The sequence below is a fragment of the Panthera onca genome, chromosome B2 (assembly GCF_046562875.1).
Source record: "Panthera onca isolate mPanOnc1 chromosome B2, mPanOnc1 haplotype 2, whole genome shotgun sequence".
NCBI classification, from domain to species: domain Eukaryota; kingdom Metazoa; phylum Chordata; class Mammalia; order Carnivora; family Felidae; genus Panthera; species Panthera onca.
In genome coordinates this window covers 44,156,328-44,180,300 of record NC_138343.1, presented here as the reverse complement: position 1 = coordinate 44,180,300, position 23,973 = coordinate 44,156,328, and the positions used below count along the sequence as shown (strand labels likewise).

At 38.2% G+C, this 23,973-nt stretch overlaps 1 protein-coding gene across 3 annotated transcripts in view; it reads left to right on the top strand.

Moving 5' to 3' along the window:
• The window catches only part of CYP39A1 (cytochrome P450 family 39 subfamily A member 1), a 97,381-nt gene that overhangs the window by 50,555 nt on the left and 22,853 nt on the right, over positions 1–23,973 (top strand). For 2 of the 3 annotated variants that reach the window (XM_078446968.2, XM_078446966.2), the window contains exons 8-10: positions 11,572–11,705; positions 21,975–22,070; positions 22,936–23,024. In XM_078446968.2, coding sequence (XP_078303094.2) covers positions 11,572–11,705; positions 21,975–22,070; positions 22,936–23,024 — 319 coding nt within the window. Of the gene's footprint in view, positions 1–11,571; positions 11,706–21,974; positions 22,071–22,935; positions 23,025–23,135; positions 23,365–23,973 lie in introns of those variants that run through there. The other variant, XM_078446967.2, reaches the window with a different exon arrangement.

The following is a 23,973-nucleotide window of genomic DNA, read 5'->3' as shown; positions in this document are numbered from 1 at the left end:
AATCTTCATCTCACTAAAAATTTCCAGAAATCTGTACTAGCACATTCTTACCACTGATAATTGTTACACGGTCATCTGACATATAAAACCTGTTATGAATAATAGTAACTATTTCAGGACATTTTATCCACTCTTACTCTCTCTATTTGAGATGTACAAACTTTCCCCAGTGAATATAAGTTTCTCTTGGGAAGAAAACAGCAATTTTGTAAATATTAGAAAATATTTCTGGAATAAATTAGAGGTATAATTTTTAAAAATTGAGTTTTGAACACTGTTTATCCTATTGGTGTTTTTAAAATTCCTGAAGTGAAGGCATGGATGTAAGAATGTTTTTCTCCACTTTGGAATATTGTAAATTATTGATTAGTTCTCTTTAGCTTTGTCTCTGTTCTCTAAAAACTGATTTTTTTTTCAGGAGCTTATCTAGAAATACCTGGTTGAGAAAACTCATTTCCTACCCTTATTTTTTTTTATCAGTAATTGATGTCATTGCTTTTTTATTTTTGAGTAGAAGTTTTAGAAATGCTGTATTTTTTTCAAAGCTGTTGTATAATTTCCCTAAATAAGTCTAAAGTAAACGCTAGCTTTTATTACTTAATTTTTTGTTTTTAAGCAAATTATGATGAAGTTGGGGAAGCAAATTTCTTGATCAAATTTTGGTGGGAATCATTGCTCAAGGTTATGAGATCAGTTTCTTTATTTTGCAGCCTGGACCTCATGTATTTTTATCCCAGCCCCACCCTCCTTCATGTGTACTGTGACCTTTTGCACACACCTTAGCTCCAAATATTTTAAACAAGCTGCTCTATGAATATGAAAAGACAACATTTGTAAAGGATCTCCCAGCATAGAAAAGCAAACAGAACTAAGAATCCATGCTTTCAAAAGTATAGAAAGAAGTGGTGGGATGAGTAGCGATACACTCTTTAAATTGCTGTGGAAGTTTATGTTTGCTTTTCGTCACCTTTCCGTATGTCCCTGGGCAGTAGATACACCTGCTTTTCATTGTGGAGAAGCATGGAGCCCCCTCAGTCTTCAACCCCATTTTGCAGTCCCACTGTCTGAATCAGACTCCTCAGAATTATGGCTCAGAAGGTCTGAAGGACTTAGCGCATGCCTACTGTTCCCCTCCTTTTCTGGATTATTTCCTCCAAGTTGTTAGTTAAATCTTTACGTAATATTATTCCCCACCTATAGAAACAGGGTGTTTATATTTTCTGTACTTATTTACTTACTGTTTTGGGGGTGTGTGTGCACGTGCGCACGTGCGTGGATGCTTGCGTGTGTGTCTAAGCAAGGAGAAGGGGCTTGAAATATTAAGGAACAGAGGAGCCACATCTCAAAGAACAACTCACTTTTGTGATTCTATTTGAGTCATGTTCCTTTTTATAAGCCCAAGAAATCATGGTTTTATGATTAATTTTGGAATTTAAGTTGCTTTTCTTTCTGCCTGGGTGAGTCCGACTCATCCCTCCAGGCTTAGCTGAAACTCCAGCCATAGGAAAGAGGGGACGAACACCCTTGCCACCTAAGTCCTCTCTTGGGAAGCTAATATCATAGTCATTTATATACAGATATTACTTTGTGTCCTTGTGTCCAAAATCCTTTAGGGGGACTAGTGACTGTGTCTTTCTCATTCCTTCCTTCTCTTTCTCCTCTAGGGGAAGCAGTGGGTCAAGGTAAGCCAGGGCAAGGGCTTTCTGGGTGGGTATCGGTTTGAAGACCACTCTGACACGTCCAAGGTTGTCTCCGGGGACACATTATCTCTGAGGCTTGATAGCTGGCAGGTAGTTATGAGGAATAAATGAAGTGGTCCAAAGTATTTGTGACATTAGATGATCAGTAATTAGTATTATTCTCTTCCTATCTCTTTAACAGCCTCTAGGCTTGGCCTGGCGTAGAACAAATATGAAGCAAATTTATCTTGAGTGAATTAATGGCTAAAGTAATGGAATTCTAATCTATGACACATACTTAAACAGATATGATTCACTATGCAATAACATGCTTGCCATTGTGCCTATGGAATCCCCAAACCATATATATTTTAGAAATGGTTTACCGTTTCTGAATGCAAAATCATCCTTTCTGTTATTTGGTTTCAAATGGCCTAAGATGTGGTTTGACCTTTATTGCATGTATGCCAAGAACTTAAACAGATGGTTTCTGAATTTTACCCCAAATCGCCCATAACTTCCCTGGTTGTCTTCTGTACTGGTCCCAGTCCCCATTAGGCTCTAGCTCTTTTGATAATTACCTTGGCATTCTTCCAGTGGAGTCTTCTATTTTTAGAGTCAAAATGCTGGAAGAACAAACCACAGATGTGCATTGAAATATGCAGAGTATGGGTACAGAGCCATTTCTGAGAGTTATAATAAGAAAAGTCTTTAACCTAAAGATGTTGTTTGAAAACTTAGCATATTTCCTTTTCTTTTCCTTTGTCTAGTCCCAGAATACTACCTTGTTTGTCCAGCATCACAGTGGGATTTGAGAGACTAAAGATATCTAATCAAAATATCTATTTTCCGAGAGTACTCTACATTTCTCGTACATTTTTGTTTAAAAAGTTATTAAAGAAGACAATATCAGTAATAAAAACAAACCTTATTTAACACCTCACGAAATGGACAGTCTCCTTTTGGAGAACTGCAAAATGGGCTGGAAGGCAGGAAGGTTTTATAGGATAAAGAATAAAGAACAAGGAAGAGACAAATAGAAAATATTGGTTAGGGCCACACAGTCATCCTTCTCTAGGGTGAAAAGAAACAAGGAAATAATAAGTACAGAGTTCAGACCTGGCTTGGCATTTGGGGATTGGCAGACGGTATACTGTTTTTCTGATCAAGTGGAGCATTTACAGGGATGTGAAAGTTATCTAGGTTACTGATGTAGCCCGCTGAGCAGAAGTGGCTCCATCTTGGGCCTCGAAAGTTCTTTCAACAGCTTATATATCACATTAGATTTTAAGTATTTTGAACTCAAAACAAACTTTTGTTTCTGTGTGATATAATACAAAACATTTGTATGCTTTATCTTTTTTAATGTTTAAAAATTTTTTAAATATTTACTTATTTTTGAGACCGAAAGACAGAGCATGAGCGGGGGTAGGGGCAGAGAGAGAGGGAGAGAGAGAATCCCAAGCAAGCTCTTTTCTGTCAACATGGAGCCCAAGGCAGGGCTAGATCCCACAAACCATGAGATCATGACCTGAGCTGAGAGCAGGAGTAGGAATGTTCAACTGACCGAGCCACCCAGGCACCCTAATTTTGCGGTTTACAGTTCACTTAGTTTAATAAGGTTACTTAATTTAAAGGTTTTTATTTATGCATTGTTTTATTTGATTTAAAAAAATTTTTTTTAAGTTTATTTGAGAGAGAGAATGTACGCATAGGCACACATGCATGAGTGGGGGAGGGGCAGAGAGCGAGGGAGAAAGAATCCCAAGCATGGTCTCCCCACTGTTAGCACAGAGCTCAGTGTGGGGCTCGAATTCATGAACTGTGAGATCATGACCTTAGCTGAAATCGTGAGTCAGACACTTACCCAACTGAGCCACCCAGGCTCCCCTTATTATTTTTATTTTAAAGGAGCTCAGAATACTTCACTATTCCTTGAATCCAAACATTTTAGGCCAGAATTATGCCTGTCTTATTATAGGTGGGTCACTTTGGAGTCATGCAAATCTGATTTTAAATACAAACCCTCGTCCTTGGTAGTCATCTATCCTCAATTAAATAGAAAAAATATTTGTTTTCTGTATCCTGTAGCTGCAGTAATGTAAAATACAAAAAAAAAAAAAAAAAAAAAAAAAAAAAGAAAGAAAAAGAGGGATGTTTGTCCAAAGTAGATTCTCTAAATAGATTTTTAAAGAGAAAACATTTTTTTTTAAAGAAGATTTAAAATCTGAATTGTAGGTCACTGCGAATTTATTTGTAACATCCATTTGCCAGGGGCCATCTTGGTTTTCAAGATAAAAGTGAAATTGGTTGGAACCCCATCCTGGTGTTCTAGGAATCCTTGGAGGGAGGAATGAGGGAGATGGCAGAGGTGGAAGCTTGTATATCTTGTAGTTTTGTCTTGACTCATGGTTCTTGCATTTGCTGATTTCTCAATTTACATTCTGTCTTCCCTTCTGCATGTTTTGCCTCTTTTTGGTATTGCATTGCCTCACTGGACATCACCCAGATCTTTATTTCCCTGAGTGTACACTTAAGGTTATTTCTTAGCAAACTTTGCAAAACATTAAAAATATGGAACAAGGAAAGAGAAAATGATGTTGCAGCCAGAAAGAACTTAAAATTGAATACTTGACATAAAGTTGAATATTCTTCTGTTCTTACAAGTCTTATCTGCCATTACTCTGAAGAATTTTCCTGGGCTTCCTATCAGGTAATCAGTCACCTGCCATGTAGCTGGGTCATTTCTGTTCTCTCAGATCTCCAGCCTTGTCTTACTTACCTTGAAGACTCCAGCAATTCCAGTCCCTTCTTCCTGTGCAGAGCCACAGACTCTTCCTTTGTTTGACCAAGGACATTCAGGCTTTGTCCCACAGGGCTTCATCTTTTAATGCATGCCATTCATCAGCGATTTAGTTTTCTTTCCTCCTTTCTTCCTTTTCTTTCTTCTCTTCTTTTTTCCTCCTCCCACCCTTCTTCCTCCCTCCCTTCCTCCCTTCCTTCCCATCTTCCTTCCTTTCTTTCCTCAAATACACTTTAAAAGAATTTTGGATCCCCTCATTTTTAATTTGATGTGTAAAATTTATTATCCTGCACTTCAGTAATTTCAAAGGACACTACTCCTGGTATATTGCCTGCATGATTTTAGTCTGTTCAAAATATTTAAATATCAAAAGTTGTAGATTTAGTTCATTCAGTTATGGAAAATGGCTGCCTTATAACCTAATTGTCAAAGTCAGTTCTTATTATCAAACTCATCAGCCAATCCAGCTTGTTTTCTAATGGGAAAGATCTGTCCTATTTTTTTCAATTCAATTCAAATAAATGTGTCATATGTGTGTTGCTCTGATGCTCCCCTCACTTTTGAATTCTAATTTTAAGATAGACACATGGACAAACATGGAAACAGCTATCTGGTTTGTGTGCAAGGGCTAGTGGAGAAATGGATAAGACCTGTCTTTGGGCGCCTGGGTTGCTCAGTCGGTTAAGCGTCCGACTTCGGCTCAGGTCGTGATCTTGTGGTCCGTGAGTTTGAGCCCCACGTCGGGCTCTGTGCTGACAGCTCAGAGCCTGGAGCCTGCTTCAGATTCTGTCTCCCTCTCTCTCTGCCCTCCCCCTGCTCACACTCTGTTTCTCTCTCTTTCTCTCTCTGAAAAATAAATAAACATTTAAAAAAAGAAAGAAGGCCTGTCTGCTTTTAATATTTCTTTTCTGTGTCTGCTTTACTTTGCTTTCAAGGGCTCCTTCTTTAGGTACAATGTGTTCTGTACTTGCCCTTTTGTTTGGCACTCAAGAGATTTTTATACTGCAGGGAAAATGTGCCAGTGTGAATATCAAGATGACCGAGAGGCAAACTTTTACAAAGTGAGGAAAAGTTGATTGTGTTAGGAGATAGGGAAAGAGAACTGAGCCACAGTTTTTCCTTAGACAGACCCATTTTAGAAGAAAATAAATATGGAAGTACCAGAAAATTGGTTTCCTTAACATTATTGTGTCCATGTGCCCTCCGTTGATGAATGTGATTTGGAGACTATTATATGACAGTATCTTTTAAACAAAAACCATTCTTTTCCTAAGAGATTATATTTTCCATGCGTATAGACACATATTACAGGATTATTCAGATGCTATGCTAGCCATTGTCCACTTGACTTGGTTATATAAACGATCTGTGTAATAAAGGTCACACAGAATTTATGGTACTTGTAAAATTCCAATGCTGGAATAAAATCTAGACTTCTGAGCAATAGGAGGTACAATGAGGAGCAAACAAGCAGCTTAGCTTGTTCCCTTGATGCTTCTTAGTCAGGAATTAGCAAGCTTTTTCTGTATAATACCATAGAGTAAATTGTTTTAGGCTTTATGGAACAGAAGGTCTCTGTCACCACTGTTCAACTCTGCCATTGTAATGTGAAAACATCCCTAGGCAATAAATAACAAACGAGTTTTGCTGTGTTCCAATAAAACTTTATTTGCAATAACAGATGGTAAGCTGGATTTAGCCTACTGGCCATAGTTTGCCAACCCATGTCCTTGACTATGGCCTTATATAAGAGAGAAGAAGAGTAGGACCCAAATATATGGCTACAAGTAAGCTTAAGTCAATGATATCCAGAAGGCACTTTGGCAGTCTGATTCTGATGAAGACGGCACCTTTGTAGCTGTAAAAATGATATAATTTTGAGCCAGTTCTGAAATCCTGGCCAATTAAAACTTCAGTCGGAGTTATTTCATTTTAGGGTTCATAGTAAGAAATAAAACCCCTTTGCTGTCTTGTACTTTCATGTGAATAAAAACGAGTGACTTTGGTGTTGATACAGTTGACCCTTGAACAACACTGGCCTGAACTATACATGGAAGTTTTTGAATAAATATATGAGACAATATTGACATAGATACTGACAGATGATTCATTTCATAAACAGATGATATAAATTTATGGTATCATATATATAGTACAATATTGTAAATGTATTCTTGCTTCCTTATGCTTTTCTTACTAGCATTCTCTTTTCTCTAGTTTACTTTATTCTAAGAATACAGTATATTATATATAACATAAAATGTGTGCTATTAATTGTTTATGTTACTATTAAGGCTTCTGGTCAATACTAGGCTATTAGTAGTTAAATTGTTGGCAAGTCAAAAGTTATAGGTGGATTTTTGACTGGAGTTTGAGGGGGGTGGTCAGCACTCCTAACCCCTGCATTGTTCAAGGGTCAGCTATGCATCTGCTCAGAACTTCTGATTTAAATCTTATTTTTTCCCACTTAGTATGTTTCCCTCCATTGTCTTAAAGAGATAATTTTAAAACTGGTGATAGAAACTGTTTGAAACCCAGATTATTTAATAACATTCAAGAATTTCTTCTACTTCTTTCAGTCCAGCACAGTGGTTCTTAGAGTATGTTTGCTGGGCCAGCAGGCATCAATAGCACCTGAGAATTTACCAGAAGCAGATGCTTGGGCCCTACTTCAGACTTACTGAATCAGAAACTTGGAGGGTAGGGCCTTGTGATCTGTGTTGTAACAAGCCCCCAGGTGATGCTGAGGCATGCTTAATGTTTGAGAACTACTGGTCTAGCTTATACCAAGTTTTCAGTTAATTCTTTTTTTTAATGTTTACTTATTTATTTTTGAGAGAGATATAGACAGCGAGCAGGGGAGGGGCAGAGAGAGAGAGGGAGACAGAATCCCAAGCAGGCTCTACATTGTTGGTGCAGAGCCCGATGCAGGGCTTGAACTCACAAACTGTGAGATCATGGCCTAGACCAAAACCAAGAGTTGGACGCTCCACTGACTGAGCCACCCAGGTGCCCCTCAAGATGCCTTTTAGACGTGCAAGCAGTGCCATCAAGAAGCCAGTTGGATAAAAATAAGATGGAGCTCAGGAAGGTGATCAAAGGCAGATGATAAAATTCACCAGCCCACTGATGATATTTTATAGAAAAGTATTTGTTTGAAAACCACAGAAAAAGAATCTAGTTAGGGAAGAGAGGAAGGCCCAGAACCGAAACCTGGACTCTCCTGGGGCACATTCAGAGGTTGGATAAAGGAGCCACCTGTCATTAGCTCTGGCTTCAGCTGGTGTGGGCAGTCTGGGACTGCAATGAGGACCCCTGATCTTGTCACTTCCTACACTGAACTCTGTTCCAGCCAGCTGCATTCCTATTATGTGAACATGCCCTTTACTTTGGTGTATCTAATCCTTTGTTCTGATTTTACTTCTTCTGTGGAGCCTCTCTGACATCCCCTTCACACCTGCCCCTCCCCACCCACCCCAGTGTGGTCACTGTCACCACTGTGCCCCGTAGCACATTGCACATTTTGATGTGGTAACACTTACCACATGTTAATTACTTTTAGTTCTGTGCCTTTTCTATCAGACTATGTACCTTGAGAGCCAAGGTTCTTCCGTTCATGTTCATCCTCAGCACTTGGACACTGCTAAGAGGTTCTCAGTAAATATCTGTTGGGTGAATGATTGGAAGAATTCCGCAGACCTGGTGTCCAATTAGTATTGGATATGCTTTCAAACTGTAATCTCCCAACTAAGGTTTCAGGGAAAAGAATCACTTTACTAGCTACGGAGCAAAATCAATCAGGAAGGTGTGGTTTCTAAAGAGTTATTACTAAATTTTCACTAATAATAATGGTAACAATAATAAATACCACCTTATATTGAACGCTTACCTCATGTTAGACACCGTGCTAAGTTTGTGTGCCATTTATAAACTCATCAGTTAGAACCTCAGAATTCCTCATTTCAACACTGTCTGGGCAAAGCACTTACCCTTCCTTTTTTCAGTTTTAGAATTTGTTGTCTTTTTAAGTGTAATATCTTTAAACCTTCAATTTCTTGTTTCCCCTGCAGTGCTTAGTTAGCACTTTGCTCTCCACTAAATGCCAAATAAATATTTGCTCACTTGATTTAGTAGTGATAGCTCTTGCATAGGCAATGATCTCAGCCATTTTTTTTTTAATTTTTTTTTTTTAACGTTTATTTATTTTTGAGACAGAGAGAGACAGAGCATGAGCAGGGGAGGGTCAGAGAGAGAGGGAGACACAGAATCCAAAACAGGCTCCAGGCTCTGAGCTGTCAGCACAGAGCCCGACGCGGGGCTCGAACTCACGGACCGTGAGATCATGACCTGAGCCGAAGTCGGCCGCTTAACCGACTGAGCCACCCAGGCACCCCCATTTTTTTTTTTTTTTCAAATAAAAAATTTCTGATTCTGACCGTGGATTCTCTAAATTAACTTTTTTTTCTGAATTAGCTTAGAAAGTCCAGGGATAGCTCAGGGAAAGTATGAAGAAGTAAAATTTTTGTTCCATGGCATATCAAGATAGTTTTCTGATGGTAATAATTCCTTTGGTTCCCAGTAACTACTTGTAGAAGATTTGGCCACATGCAAGCTGAGACATTTGATATGTGCTGGTAATGCTGAAACAAATGAAAACCAGGGTTTGTTTGTTTGTTTGTTGAAGGATTATCTCAGAGAGTATCCATAGCCAGTATATAGCTACTTATCTTTTGTGTCCTGGTTAAATAGCTATTGATGATGCTGGTGTAGGTAATGGGAGTTTTTAAAAGTTTGGGAACGTTAGCGTAAATAGCTGTTTCTCCTGTGGGATTTCTCAAAACCTGTAATACGCTGATGTGTTCAGTGAATCACCAAGAGAATGCTAACATTTCCTGTGAATTTGGTTGGCCATAAAACGTTTTTTTCTGCTTTGAACTTTGGACATCTTGCAAATGCTTCATAGAACACAATTTGGAAAAACTGTGATATTTAGGTTGTGAAGATGCAGAAGCCATACCTATTATTTTCCCATCCCTGTTATGGAAAAGCAAAAGCAAAAGTTTTGTGAGACAATGTCCGTGAAGGCTAAACAAATGGCCCATAAGGTCACTGGTCTCTTTTTAAATATTAGGTTACTTAGGTCTGAGCAAATGAGCAGAAGGTCTTAGTAAAGAACAGTGCTGTGTATCACTATTTCATTGTTGGAAGGTTCATCCTTTCTTGGCCCAAGAGAGGAAGCCCCCAGATTCTCGAGTCTTCACATTTTCTAGAATGGTGTCATGGATCATCTGTAATGGCCCCAGGAGATTTCTCACTGTTCCATCACATTTATACCACCTTCCGGACCCATTACACCCATTGCCATTTTCCGAACATACCCGTGCTTTGTACAGTCTTCCTTTTGCTTTTCCTCTTTCCTTTGCCTGGACTGTTCATTCATCCATCTCCCCATGTTGAAGTTGGACCTTTGTTAATTCAGCAGTTATTTATTAAAGTCTACTCTTTGCAGGGAACTCATTATAATCATAGTTGTAGACAAAGATACTCAAAATATTTTGCTTTTCTTTTAGTTAGACATGAACCTCCCTGCTTTTTTAAAAAAATGTTTATTTATTTCTGAGACAGAGAGAGACAGAGCATGAGTGGCGGGGGGGGGGGGGAGCAGAGAGAGAGGGAGACACAGAATCCAAAGCAGGCTCCAAGCTCCGATCTGTCAGCACAGAGCCCGACGCGGGGCTCGAACTCACGAACTGTGAGATCATGACCTGAGCTGAAGTTGGTCGCTCATCTGACTGAGCCACCCAGGTGCCCCTGAACCTCCCTGCTTTTATATTAGAATAAAATACCAGAATATTTTACACATCACAGAACAGTTTCCTTACTTGCATGGTGTACCAGTTAACTATAGGCTTATCTTTTACCTCCTAGTAGACTAAATGCATTGCAAGAATGTCTTTTAAAAAAAAAAAAAAACTTTTTTAAATGTTTATTTATCTTTGAGAGAGAGACAGAGTACAAGTGGGGAGAGAGCAGAGAGGGAGACATAGAATCCGAACCAGGCTCCAGGCTCTGAGCTGTCAGTACAGAGCCATATGAGGGACTTGAACTCATGAACCGTGAGATCATGACCTGAGCCGAAGTCAGACGCTTAACTGACTGAGCCACCCAGGTGCCCCACAAGAGTGTCTTAATTATTGTACCCTAGTAGAGCCTAACTCAACTCCTGGCCCTTACTTGGTGCTCAAGAATCTGTCAAGTTGAATGGAATGTATAGATGTCCCTATGGGTATTAGTAGAACTATAGCTTAGAAAGCCTGGTTTCAGATTTGCTTCTGACTAAGGAATTACAGATGTACTGACAGGTCAGATTTCCCAGGTAGCACCCACCTATAACTGTCTTGCAGAATGGGTTTACTTTAGAACCAGATTCGTCGAGAATCTAAGACACGGCTGGAGACTCTTATGCATGCATTGCCACTACAGTTGGGAAGCAAATGTGCAACTTGGCTTAATCAAACTGACAGTGTTTTTTTACTTTTATTAACCAGTACTGTCAAAACAAATTGAAAGCTGGGTTGTTTCAAGTAATTTTCAGAATGCAAACATTTTATTTGAAACACCACTAATTAAAATGTCTAAGTGGACTGAAAGGGCCCAACTATATTTTGGGTCATGGAAAGATTGACCCCAATCCTTTTTCAGATACCTTCAATCTAAACATAAACTAAGGTATGCACATTACATTAGGAATGTTTGGTGCACCTATGTTTAGAGGGAGAGCTCATCATTCCAGATGTAATACATGTTCCTCATTGTCCCTTTCCTCATGTTCTTTTTGGACCTTCTGAAATGTATGATTGAAAAATCAAAAGCAAAACCAAAAATGAATCAGCAGGGAAGAGGCAGAAATAGCAAGCCAGGTGGCTTCTCCGATCTTTTACTTTATGCGTTTGAAGCCAATCTTCTATTGCTGTTTCCTTAAGTGGAAGGAATATTTAGGCAAGAAAGAAAGAAAGGAGTGAACCGTGAAATCACTCTCTGGCCTCTTTAGGTCGGTCTTTTAAACAAATCTTGAAATTCTCTCTACAGGTAAAGATAAGATAAAAGTATCTGAGGATGACTTGAAGAAACTCCCACTGATCAGATGGTGCATTTTGGAAACCCTTCGTTTAAGAGCCCCTGGTATCATTACTAGAAAAGTGATGAAGCCTGTTCAAATTTTGGTGAGCTTTGGTTTGGTTTTAAAATAGTCAACCTTTGAAGGAAAAAAGGTACATATTTTGCCGTATGTCATTAGATAATTCCTCAAGTTCCATTAAGGAAACAGGTTACGGATGAGAGTTGTGCCATAACATTTTTATTAATGTGAATATTTGTCTGTTGGCAGCTATTTTAGCTAAAACGTAACTCTTCGATGATCATTTTGGCTATGTGATCCCACATCAGAATTAATATGATCCTATTTAGGTCAAGCAGGTGGATTAGATAGTCTGCTGAACCAATGGGCAAGTAATCTTGAGCAATGGGTTCAGGAATTGAGGGTATGAGGAAAGTTCCTTTGGGTAACTGGAAGGTAGTTTCAGACTGCAGACAACAGCCAAGGAAACAGCGGGAAAGCTCTGGATGATAGCAACTGATATTAGCAGTCAGCAGCTAAGTGAGGGAGAGAGGTCCTTCCTATGAGCAAAGTAGGAGAAAATTTGCAAGTGCTCCATGGCAGCTATGTTCGTGTGGCTGACTTTTAATTCCGTATTTGGCAAATCAGTCAGGCAGAACAAAATATTTTTTTTTTTCAGAATGACTTGACTTAGGGCCTGCATTATCCAGATAGATCACATTTACTCAGCTCTCAACTCTTGTTAGCTTTTTAATAATACAGTTTGATACAGTTTTTAGTAGTGGAAGACAAAAGAGACCAAAAAAAAATCACAATTTTATAAAAGTTGCAGCTACACCCAAAGGAGACATAGTTTATTTAACTGGTCTTACATACATTACAGCATTTAGTTTTAGTGGGATTTTAACAGTTTATGCTTTTAAATAATCTATTAGTTACTTTAAAATATCAGTATAAAAAGATATGCTTTGAGGAGATATAATCAAACAACTTGGTGCAATTGAGTAGAGGAATGTGTTTATTACTCTGAATAGTACTATAGTTTATATTGAACTTTTGTTAAACCTTATTTATATTCTGGCTAACAGATAATTAGCTGAAATACAGAAGTTTTTTTGTCTGCCAGTAGGTATCTTGATTGTTATTTTAAGTATACAGGTGCCATACATGCTTTGTGAGATTTATACCTACATATTTCAGTTATTTTGGAGCTTTTGTAAGTGGCATTTAAAAAAATTTTGGTTCTCAATTGTACATTACTTGTTTGTAGAAACGCAGTTGATTTTTGTGTGTTCACCTTGTACTTACAACTTTGCAAAACTCAATGTGCTTTTTGGTCCTACAAGTGTTTTTATAGATTCCTTGGGAATTTTTATGTAGGTATTTTATTTCTTTTATTTCTTTTTCTTGCCTTATTGCCCTGGCTCTGACTTCCAGCACTGTGTTGAATAACAGTAGTGACAACAGATATTCTTGCCTTAAGGGGAAAGTATTAAGGGGAAAATCTTCCACCATTAAGCTCGGTTTTTGGTGTGTTTTTGGTAGATGCTTCTTATCAAGTTGAGGAAATTTCCTTCTATTTCTAATTTACTGAGAATTTTAATCATGAATGGGTGTTGGAGTTTGTCCAGTGCTTTTCCTGCATCAGTAGATATAATCATATGCTTTTTCTTCTTTAACCTATTGCTGTGATGGATTACATTTATGGATTTTTGAATGTTGAACCAGCCTTTCATAGACATGAAAGACATGTCATGCTAGGCATGACATTCTGGAATAAATGTCATTTGATCATGTTGTCTAATTCTTTTTATACATTGTTAAATTTGTTTCACTAATATTTTGTTGAGGATTTTTTGCCTGGAAGTTCCTAAGAGATAGTGATCTGTAGTTTTGTTTTCTGCTTTCTTACCTTTCTTTCTTTCTTTCTTTCTTTCTTTCTTTCTTTCTTTCTTTCATACTGTTTTGTCTGGTTTCTATATCATGATAATGTCTTAAAAGATGTTTTATGCTTGTCCTGCCCTCTTTTCATAAGCACTCAGATTCCTTTCTTTACTTCTTTCCTCTCCCATTCTCTCTCCTTTCTCTCTCTCTTGCTTCTTCTTCCTTAATTCTTTCTTTTTCTCGCATTTCCTCTTTCTGATCTCATTTTTCAGGCCTTTTACCCTGGAACCTCTCTCCTTTTAAGTTCCCATTTAGTTCTTTAGTTCCCATAGTTCTTTACTAACTATGCCCTTCACTAAAACAGGGAGAAAAAACCACAAGAATCTTCATATCTATATATCTATCTATATCATATCTATGGAAGAATAAGATATATTCTTCCGGTTACTTTTGTACTATCTTCTCTGTAACTTTCAGTGTGGTTATGTGACTTCAACACGTTCTGTCTCAGACTTCCTTGACCATTGTTCTGCCTGCCTCATATATGACTGCTCTATACCCTCCTTCTCAAACTTAACACCCAGCTTGTGCTATTTCATTAGCTCAGTATGTGAGGTCATCACATGATAATTTTATAATGAAAAAGTTTAAACTATTACATAAATACATTTTCTGGCAGACAGACCCAAACCAAAGACCTTTAGGCACATGCCAGTTTCCGATCAACATGGTGCACTTTTGAAATTGTATTCTTTTTAGCTTCTGCTATCCTGACCTTCAGCATTCTTTTTTTTTTTTTTAAATATATATAATTCACTGTCAAGTTAGCTAACATACAGTGTATATAGTGTGTTCTTGGTTTTGGGGGTAGATTCCATGATTCATCACTTACATACAACGCCCAGTGCTCATCCCAACAGGTGCCCTCCTCAGTGCCCATCACCCATTTCCCCATCCCTCGTCCCCCATCATGCTGTTCATTTACTTTTTTTTTAACTTGATTATACTTATACCTCAACCCTTCTTTTTTCAAATAGATACTATTTTTCCTTACTATTCTCTTGCCACACTAATTATCCTCTTATTTTTCCTTTATTTTTTACTGTACCACCACCTGAAATCTGTCTTCTGTGCCCTATTTTTTTCCCTTTGAGCGGAAGCTTTCCACTGGACAAATGTTAGTTTTTTGCTTATTTTGGTTTGCTTCTCATTTGGGGACCCTTGAAGATGACTCAGTCTATTTCTTCCTTCCTTGTATTTTTATTTTACCATAAGGTGTTGTTACAAATGTATTTGTTTTTCGTCATGCAACTGACTTAATTGCGGGTCAGGCTGCAATATTGGCACTAACACAGTCACTATATTCTACTGCTCCATTCACCAACCTGAAAACCTCCTCTATCCTTAAGCAAGTGGCTCTTGGAAGAGCTTTTAACCACATGTTCTTACCAGGGTCGTGCTTAACTAAGGGAGGTTATAAATTTGTTGTGGCCATTAACACCTCATATTTTTTCAAAAGCAATTTTGCTCGTTCAAGAACTTTACCTAGAAAAACACCTAAGTTCAAACATATGCAACACGTATATACTCAAGTATATACAACTCCCCATGACCCGTTAGCCATACAACTATCTCACATGCTCCTTGTATGGCACCAATACAAAAACCTATGTTTCATTATAGTGTAAATCTGCCATTTAGACACTTTTTAACATTATTACACTTTTCATGCATCCAGCGCTTGCGTATTTATCTCGATAGCCTTGTAATAGTCCACTGAATTCATAGCTTAAGTATTTCATTATTTCCTAACTCTTGAGAATTTAGGTTGGTTTCCTTTGTGGTTACTTTAATGTGGAGATTATTTGCATCTTTGTGCATAGTACATTTTTTAAAAATATTTTATTTATTTTTGAGACAGAGAGAGACAGAGCATGAGTGAGGGAGGGGCAGAGAGAGAGGGAAACGCAGAATCCGAAGCAGGCTCCGGGCTCCGAGCTGTCAGCACAGAGCCCGACGCGGGGCTGGAACCCACCACCCGTGAGCTCATGACCTGAGCTGAAGTTGGATGCTTAACCAACTGAGCCACCCAGGCCCCCATAGTACATTTTTTTAATGATTATTCTTGAATTATACTTTAATAGTGGATTATTGGTCCAAGGGAATAAACACATTTATGATTCACTGCATACAATCCTCTTACAAAACTGAACTGTTTTTATAATTCCAACATTATAGATTCTCAATAAAAAATTTTAATTAAAAGTGATAGATATCTGAAACAATTTGAGAAGTTGTAGAAAAAAAAATCATAATCTCTTATCTCCACTTCCTCAAACTCACACTTTCTTCCTAGGGGCCAGTGGATCCAGGCTCATTCCAAGCCCTGCTGGTGTCTCTTTTACTGATCACGCAACCCAGAGACATGTGCTCAGGCTGCTATCTTCCAAGAATGTTCTAGAACTCCTTTTCCTTATTTTTCACAATATACTTTTAACTTTTTTTTTTCAAATTTTTAAATGTTTACTTTATTTTTGAGAGAGAGAGAGAGAGAAACCATGCAAGTAGGGGAGGTGCAGAAGAAAGGGAGACACAGAATCTGAAGCAGGCTCCAGGCTCTGAGCTGTCAGCACAGAGCCCGATGCAGGGCTCGAACTCACGAACTGTGAGATCATGACCTGAGCTGAAGTCAGATGTTTAGCTGACTGAGCCACCCAGGCGCCCCTACAATATATTTTTAATATTTGTAAAAGGTACAAATATGACCTTTGTTTCTGTACTTACTATTTCTTTTATAAATTAAATGTATACAACCTTTCCCCTTTTAGGAGGCATAAACTAATCACTGTGAACTTCTCCCTGCAAAGTTGAGGCTTTAATTTTGAAAATGACAACTTGAACAGCTTTTTCTTCTTATTTCATAAACAAATCTTGGTAATTAGTTTTAAACAGGAAACCATAATGAGGCACCTGGGTGGCTCAGTAGGTTAAGCATCCGACTTCGGCTAAGGTCATGATCTTGCAGTTTGTGAGTCTGAGCCCCACGTCGGGCTCTGTGCTGACAGCTCAGAGCCTGGAGCCTGTTTCAGAGTCTGTTACTCCGTCTCTCTCTGGCCCTCCCCTGCTCATGCTCTCTCTCTCTCTCTCTCTCTCTCTTTCCTCTCTCTCTCTCTCAAAAAGAAATAAACATTAAAAAATAAACAAAAAAATATAAAAAGGAAACTATAAAAAAACACCAAAAGAAGAGAATAAAGATTGCTTAAAATTTCACAAGTCTGATAACCACTTGAACATTTTGGTATTCTGATAATTTCAGATTTTTTTTCCTGTAGTCTGTGCATTTTTAAAAATTCAATTAAGACCATGCTATGCTAATTTTCTCATAATCAGTTTTTATGTTAGTAATAGTTACAAAAGTTTTCTGTATCAGTAGAGGACATCTACACAGCTTTGAATTGCAGCATGATGATCTAATATGTGGATATAACATAGATTTCTAAATCAGCTGTCTATGCCTGAATGCGTATGGCTTCCGGGTATTTACTGTTATGAACAGGGCAAAGATGGGCATCCATATGGCCAAATCCTGGTTTACAGTAGTAATTATTTCCTTGGTATGAATTCATACAACTTGGTCCTTCTAGGCTTCATATGTTTTCTAAAACAAGTGGAATGTCTTTATTGAATATATCGATGTGTTCCCAGAAATTTGGATTATGAAAAATGCTTTGAATGGGATCATCCATATCAAGTAGTGGTGGGGGTTCGTGTTTTCTTCCCTGTGGGGCAACTGGTCACATTTCTTGCTGTGAATGCTTGAAGTGCTCTCCTACTGCTCTTTCCTAATGCAATCTGAACATGGTCTCCTTTATTTATGTCCCTGTACTGATTCCTTCCTATATTTTTGGAACAAATTAAGATGGGCATACGCCATCTGCTTTCTTTGATTTATTCCTTCTTTTCTTTTTTTTCCTTCTTTTTCTTTCTTATATCATCTTTACAAAACTCTTAAACTTCTACCTGTACTCTGTTTTTAAGGTTTCATACTTTTGGTACGCAGGTAATCTTCAAGAATACCCAGGAAAGAATAAACAAGGAAGTGTTAGAAAATATGAATGATTAAAGAATACTAATTATCTTCTCGAGGTATTGAAACATATTATAAAACCACAACGGTTAAAATGGTATGGTAGTGGTGTCAGACTTAATGTTCACTATCAATATAACAGGCTGGATAGGTAACATAGAAACAAGTCCCTTTGTATCCAAGAGTGTAATATAGAATAAGTGAATTGTAAATCAATGAAGAGGGAAGAGATTAACATATGGTTTGGGATGACTGGCCAGAAAGTGGGTATTTTTTAACTTTTAGAGTAGTTCTCAAACTTTTTGTTCTCAGGATCCCTTTATACTCTTAGCATTATTGGTTGTTTTTATTTTTTTTTTATGTTTATTTATTTTTGAGAGACAGAGAGACCAGCAGGGGAAGGGCAGAGAGAGAGGGAGACACAGAATCCAAAGCAGCCTCCAGGCTCTGAGCTGTCACCACAGACCTGACATGGGGCTGGAACCCACAAACCGTGAGATCATGACCTGAGCTGAAGTTGGACGCTCAACCCACTGAGCCACCCAGGTGCCCCTATCCTCTTAGCATTATTAGAGACCCCAAAGATTTTTACCTATCTTAGTCATATCTATCAATATTTAATGTATTAGAGGGGCATCTGGGTGGCTCAGTTGGTTAAGCCTCCGACTTCGGCTCAGGTCATGATCTCACGGTTTGTGAGTTCGAGCTCCACATCACGCTCTGCGCTGACAGCTTAGAGCCTGGAGCCTGCTTCGGATTCTGTGTCTCCCTGTCTCTCTGCCCCTCTCCCACTTGTGATTTATCTCTGTCTCTCAAAAATGAACATTAAAAAAATTAAAAAATGTTTGCTGTATTAGAAACTAAAACTGAGAAATTGCTATAATATTTATTTGCTAATTAATTTAAAAATAATAAGAAACCTACTACATGTTAAAATAATAGCATGGTTTTATGAAACATAACTATATTTTCCAAAACATAAAAAATGTGGGAGAATAGCATTATTTTAAGATTTTGCAAATCTGTCTAATGCCTTGCTAATAGAGGACATCTGGGTTCCCATAAATGTGTCTGGAATCAATCTGTTGTGATATATTCTTTCCATTGATGGAAATGAAGAAAATTCAGCCTCACACAGACATGTTACTGGAAAAGGAATCAATATTTCAATAACTTTTTCAGATATGTCTGCTTTCTAATACCTCATTGAAATGCAACAGTGGGAGTTTCCTAAAAGTTTGTTATAATATGAAATATCAATGAATTTATTGTATTCAGTTATGTCAAAATCCACTGGTTTGTCCTATACTTTGAATCTTGTACCCAGGTATGATTTTTGACCTAGCACAGCCTCTGGAAAGGTCTTAAGAACTCCCAGAAGGTTCTAGGCCACCCTTGAGAACCACTATTTTAGAGAAAAAAGGGCTGCCAAATCTTCGGATTCATCAATGAAACCACAAAGATGAACAGATTTAAATGTATCACATCAAAATTTAACATGTATTTTTTTAAGTATAATCCAAATTAAATGTAAACCAAAAATTAAGAACAAATGTTAATGTAAGTATAACAGGGGTAAATAATGTTAATATTTAAAGAACTCACATATCAGTAAATAAAGCACTAATATTGCATAAATTAATGAGGACAGAACATGAACACAAAAGTTCATAGAAGAAAATAACTTAACATGGAAAAATGCTCAACAAAGACATAAAGATTTATACAGTAACCAAAAATAACCTATTAAATGTCAGATTAGCAGAGAAGAGGGCAGTGAAATTGACACTAAAATATTATAGGTAGAAACCTATTTAGCTACCAGATTTGAGGGAACAGTTGAGCAAAATGTATTAACAGCCTTTAAAAATGTCCATGCCCTATATTTTCTGAACATCTATGTTAAAAGATTTTATGTGAAAAAATGCTTCATGGAAGAAGATGCTTTTGATGGCATTATTTATTATAGAAAGAAAACCCAGGGAATGATTAAATTATTTATGATTAATCTGCCCAATGAAAGATGAAAGAGACATTGGAGACAAAACTGTTCACAATGAGTCCACACTATAAAGAAAAAATACTTATGCTATAATATTAGGTGAACAACGTAAGTTTCCAAAATTAACTATTCATCAGGATAAAGACTATGTTTAACAACAACAACAACAACACTAAACTGTTCGGTGAAAATACTGGAGGGAAGTCTAGCCGGTTGATGGGTGTTTTTTTGTTGTCAGCTTTCTGGTTGTTTTCTCGCTTTTTCTATTTTTCTGAATTTTCCAAAATTTGGATAGAGAACATTTTTTATCATGCAAAAGAGTGTACTTTTTGATTTTTAGCCTTTTTTTTTTTTTTTTTTTTTTTTTTGCAACGTAATCACGTTCTTGGTTAAGAGCTAGGAAAGTATGTGCCTCAAATCCCCTCCTGTGGATGTTTCGCCTTTCTATAGGACTGCTGCTTTCTCTTCAAAATTCTACATTCTTTGCAACCACTTTGCTCTCAGTATCCTTCTTGAGCTACAACAAAGAGTGCTGCCTTCTCTTCCCTCTTTAAGAAAACCCCATCTCCATGCTAGCAAATTAAGCTCACTGGGCCTCACAGTATCCCTATGAAGGGGGCCGGCCAGGCTCAATGCTGCCTACCTGAGAGACACAGTTTTACAACACAGAGAAGCTGTGATTTTGATGGCGATCTGTGTTCTGGTCCTAGGACTGTTTCGTCTCCCTTTTGGTCTTTCCCTTCATGTGCCGTGTAGACGATGACAGCGACTGTTAGATGGGACGATGATGTCCTTTTGCTCAGAGGTTCCTTTGCTCAGAGGTTCAACCGGCTCTCACATTCCTTTATGCCATTCATCAGCCTGGCATTTGCTGCTGTGACAGGAACTTCTTTCTGGTCTCCTCCCTGTTGCTAACGTTAATTCTGTGACTGAGATTCCATTTGAAGGCTTCTACTAGCCCATGTTGTAGGCTCTGGCAGTCAGTCTCCAAGTCACAGTCATGGGTCAACAGCCAGCCGCTAAAGAGGTGTATGAGGTAAGGAGGGGAAGGGCACCAGTTGACCCGCCTGGAGCCCTGTCCCAGGGCTGTCCCTGGTCCTGCCCCCAAACACGCATCAAGGCCCTCTGCAGCTGATCTCGAGGTCAGGCATGACCACTCTAACCTCAGTTCCGCCAGAGGTAGAAGGAACAGATAGGCTTGAGATCTCCTAAGTCTTTTTCTACTTTAAAAATGGTAAGAGGACACCAGTGAAATCCCCTCTCTCTTCCTTGTTTGGGAGCTCTCTCAGCACTTAGTACTGCAGTGGCCAAACCTTAAGCAATATTCAGTCCCCAGTGGAGCTAACAGGGTTTCTCTCTGGTTAAAAAATGATGGCCCATTCCCATATGCCACTCCCTGCTACTATAAAAAGACATATTTGTAATTGTAACGTGCTCATATTCTAGAAGCAGAAGATAAGTGTTTTTGTGAATATCTTGAGGACATTTCAAACTTACGCAGGGTTAAATAGATATGACTTCCAATGATTGGCGATGGGAGTTACTAACAGAATGTGCCTTAGGAAAGTTGATAGCTATCTACTGGTTACACACCATGGGAGAGCCCTTTGTCCTATGGTTCCTGAACGTGATGAAGTCAGGGTGATTTTATGACATGGTTTTTAGTTCTTAGTATAGTTTATATATTAGAAAACCTATGATAACATAGGGAAGGATAATTCAGAAACGCACTGCTTAACCTCAGTCCCACAGCCACAGCGTTCCCAAACACCAAACCAATCAAGAAACACACAGCACTCAGTGTCCCGTGTCTTCCTAACCAGTTGTCTTCATATTCTTCATATTATTTCTGCCCTAATAGCTGTTTCTGGAGAGGAAAAAGAGAGAGAGAGTGAGTGAGAGAGAGAGAGAGAGAGACTCCACTGCCTCTGCCCTGACACTGTCATCAATGTCCCCGGGGATAGGAGACACCCACTGTTCCCACCCTCAGTGCTGTTATGGCCACTGTCCTGTCTCAGAGTTAGATTTTTCTATTCCGCGACCTGGGGATTCACTGTGGTTCCCATCAAAAGCACTTGCTACCAACCCCAGTATCAAACGTCCAAAGCTGCATTACATCAGACATATACTAGTATCTAAAATCTTCACATTTATCTAATATATTTCCCCCATGTAACCAAATGTGTATGCACATGTAACTAATCATCAGAATTAGAATGTAGTCATTGCTTAAGTTGGAAAACAGAAACGATCCTTCCAGGAAAGAATTAAATTTTCTCGCCATTGATTTATAAAATGTATATGTCTTCTCTACAATATAGTTGGAGCATTATTTTTAATGACCCAAACTCTCTTTAAAGCAGATTTCCAAAAATAACTTGAAACTGATTTTTCTATTATAGAATTACACTGTTCCTTCCGGTGACTTGTTGATGTTGTCTCCATTTTGGCTGCATAGAAATCCAAAATACTTTCCTGAACCTGAAGTGTTCAAACCTGTAAGTCCTCTCTTTCAAAATGCATTACCCTTTGATTTTAATTTCCTTTATGGTGGGAATATGAATTCATAGATTAACTACAACTGTGTCATTTAGCAGACCTATTTCTCTCTGTGGTCTAACCAAGTTGACAACAGAGTAAAAATCAGACTTGTAATATGGATGGGTATAACACAAATGAGATAGCAAGGTTTTTGAAATAAGCTTCACCAACTTGAAAATAAATGATCTGAAACCAGCAAAGTATGTTAAAGTGAATATGTCTGGTTCTGAAAGAAGACTTATTTTATATTCATCAGGCAATTGCTCCTGTTGTTAGTTTCCAAGGAGTACTAAAAACAAACGAAACAAGACAAATTAAAGCTGTTCTCTGCTGTTTCTTAAAATTGGGGGGTTACAAGGCTAAGCAGAATCTTAAGAGGTCATTTAGTCCATCCTCTGTCTTTAGGTACAAATTAAAAAAAAAATGGCATCCAGATGTATTCATTCCACATCCCAAGCTCCTTCCAATAGGCAGGGCGGCCAGTAACTTACTAGATTTATTACCAAGGACAATTTTGTGATGGAGCCTGAGATCTTATTATAAATAGTCTTCCTTTTCTGAGGTCAGTTCTGTGGTTGATTTACATTATCATTTACGTTTACCACTTAACAAAATTCTTTTTAAACCTTTTTATTTATTAGTTCACATTCCAAAAACACAATTGTGCCTGATATGAATAACAGGTTGGAAAAAAAATTACCAACAGCCCTGCAACTTTATATGCAAGGATTAGCTGTACAAAGTCATTTTTAGCCTAGAGAAATAAAGTTAAGCTTATTTATATAAGACTGATTTGGAAAAAAAAATGATTTCTTCCCACAGGAACGTTGGAAAAAGGCAAATTTAGAGAAGAATGCTTTCTTGGACGGGTTCATGGCATTTGGAAGCGGGAAGTACCAGTGTCCTGGGAGGTCAGTGAGACAGCTGGGCCACATTTATCCAGAAAGTCTGCAGAGACACGATGGCTCAGAGGGGGGGACATCTTTGGCTTAATCTCCCTTTTCTTTATTACCAAACTACAGGGAGATCCGGGAGACCACATTTTGTTTGGTTGGCTGGTCGGATTGCACGATGTCCTTGTGGGAATGTCTACGGTGGCTTCTGATGGGAGACTTCATCAGAACCAAATATGACAGTTGCAGCTGCATGATGAAAGCAGGGCTTAGGTTTCAAATGTTCAGCTTTCCTATGAGGATACATTCGAAGTTGCTTGAGTTCTACCTTTTAGAAAATTAAGTCTGAAGTATACTATTTCTTTACAACGTTCTCATGGGCCTGTGCTGGGGTTACAGACCATCCGTAGCTTGGAGCAGAGCGGCACCTTACTAAATGGTTTCTGTTTGTTGGGGCAGTTTGGTTCTAGGAAATCTTTCTTCTGGATCCTTTCAGAGTTAAATTAATCTGGTCCCCAGGACTGCGATGCTCACTGCGATGTTGTGTTCTAGTGCAAGTGTCCAGCACTTAATGAAAGTTATTTTATGTTTATTTATGTGATCAGAAGCTGTTTTGAACACCTTGCCTGGGCCAGGCCTTCTGTTCATTACGATAGAGCACTGAGGAACAATGGACTTAGTCCCTAACTTCATAAAACTTACACTCTACCTGAAATAGGTCCCATTTCTTCACCAGGGACGATTCTGTTGGAGAAATATTAGTATCTGTTTGTAACCAAGTCTCACTCAGTGAATGTACAAATCCTTTAAAAGTCGTTATATCACAAAAGTTGTAGTTTTTAAATTTAAGAAGTCAGTTGTTTTCATTGTTTGAGCAGGAATGCTAATCCATATCTATAATTATGACTTACTCCACAGCATGCATTCTACCCCTCTTTTGTTTTATGGTTGATAGCATCAGTAAGCT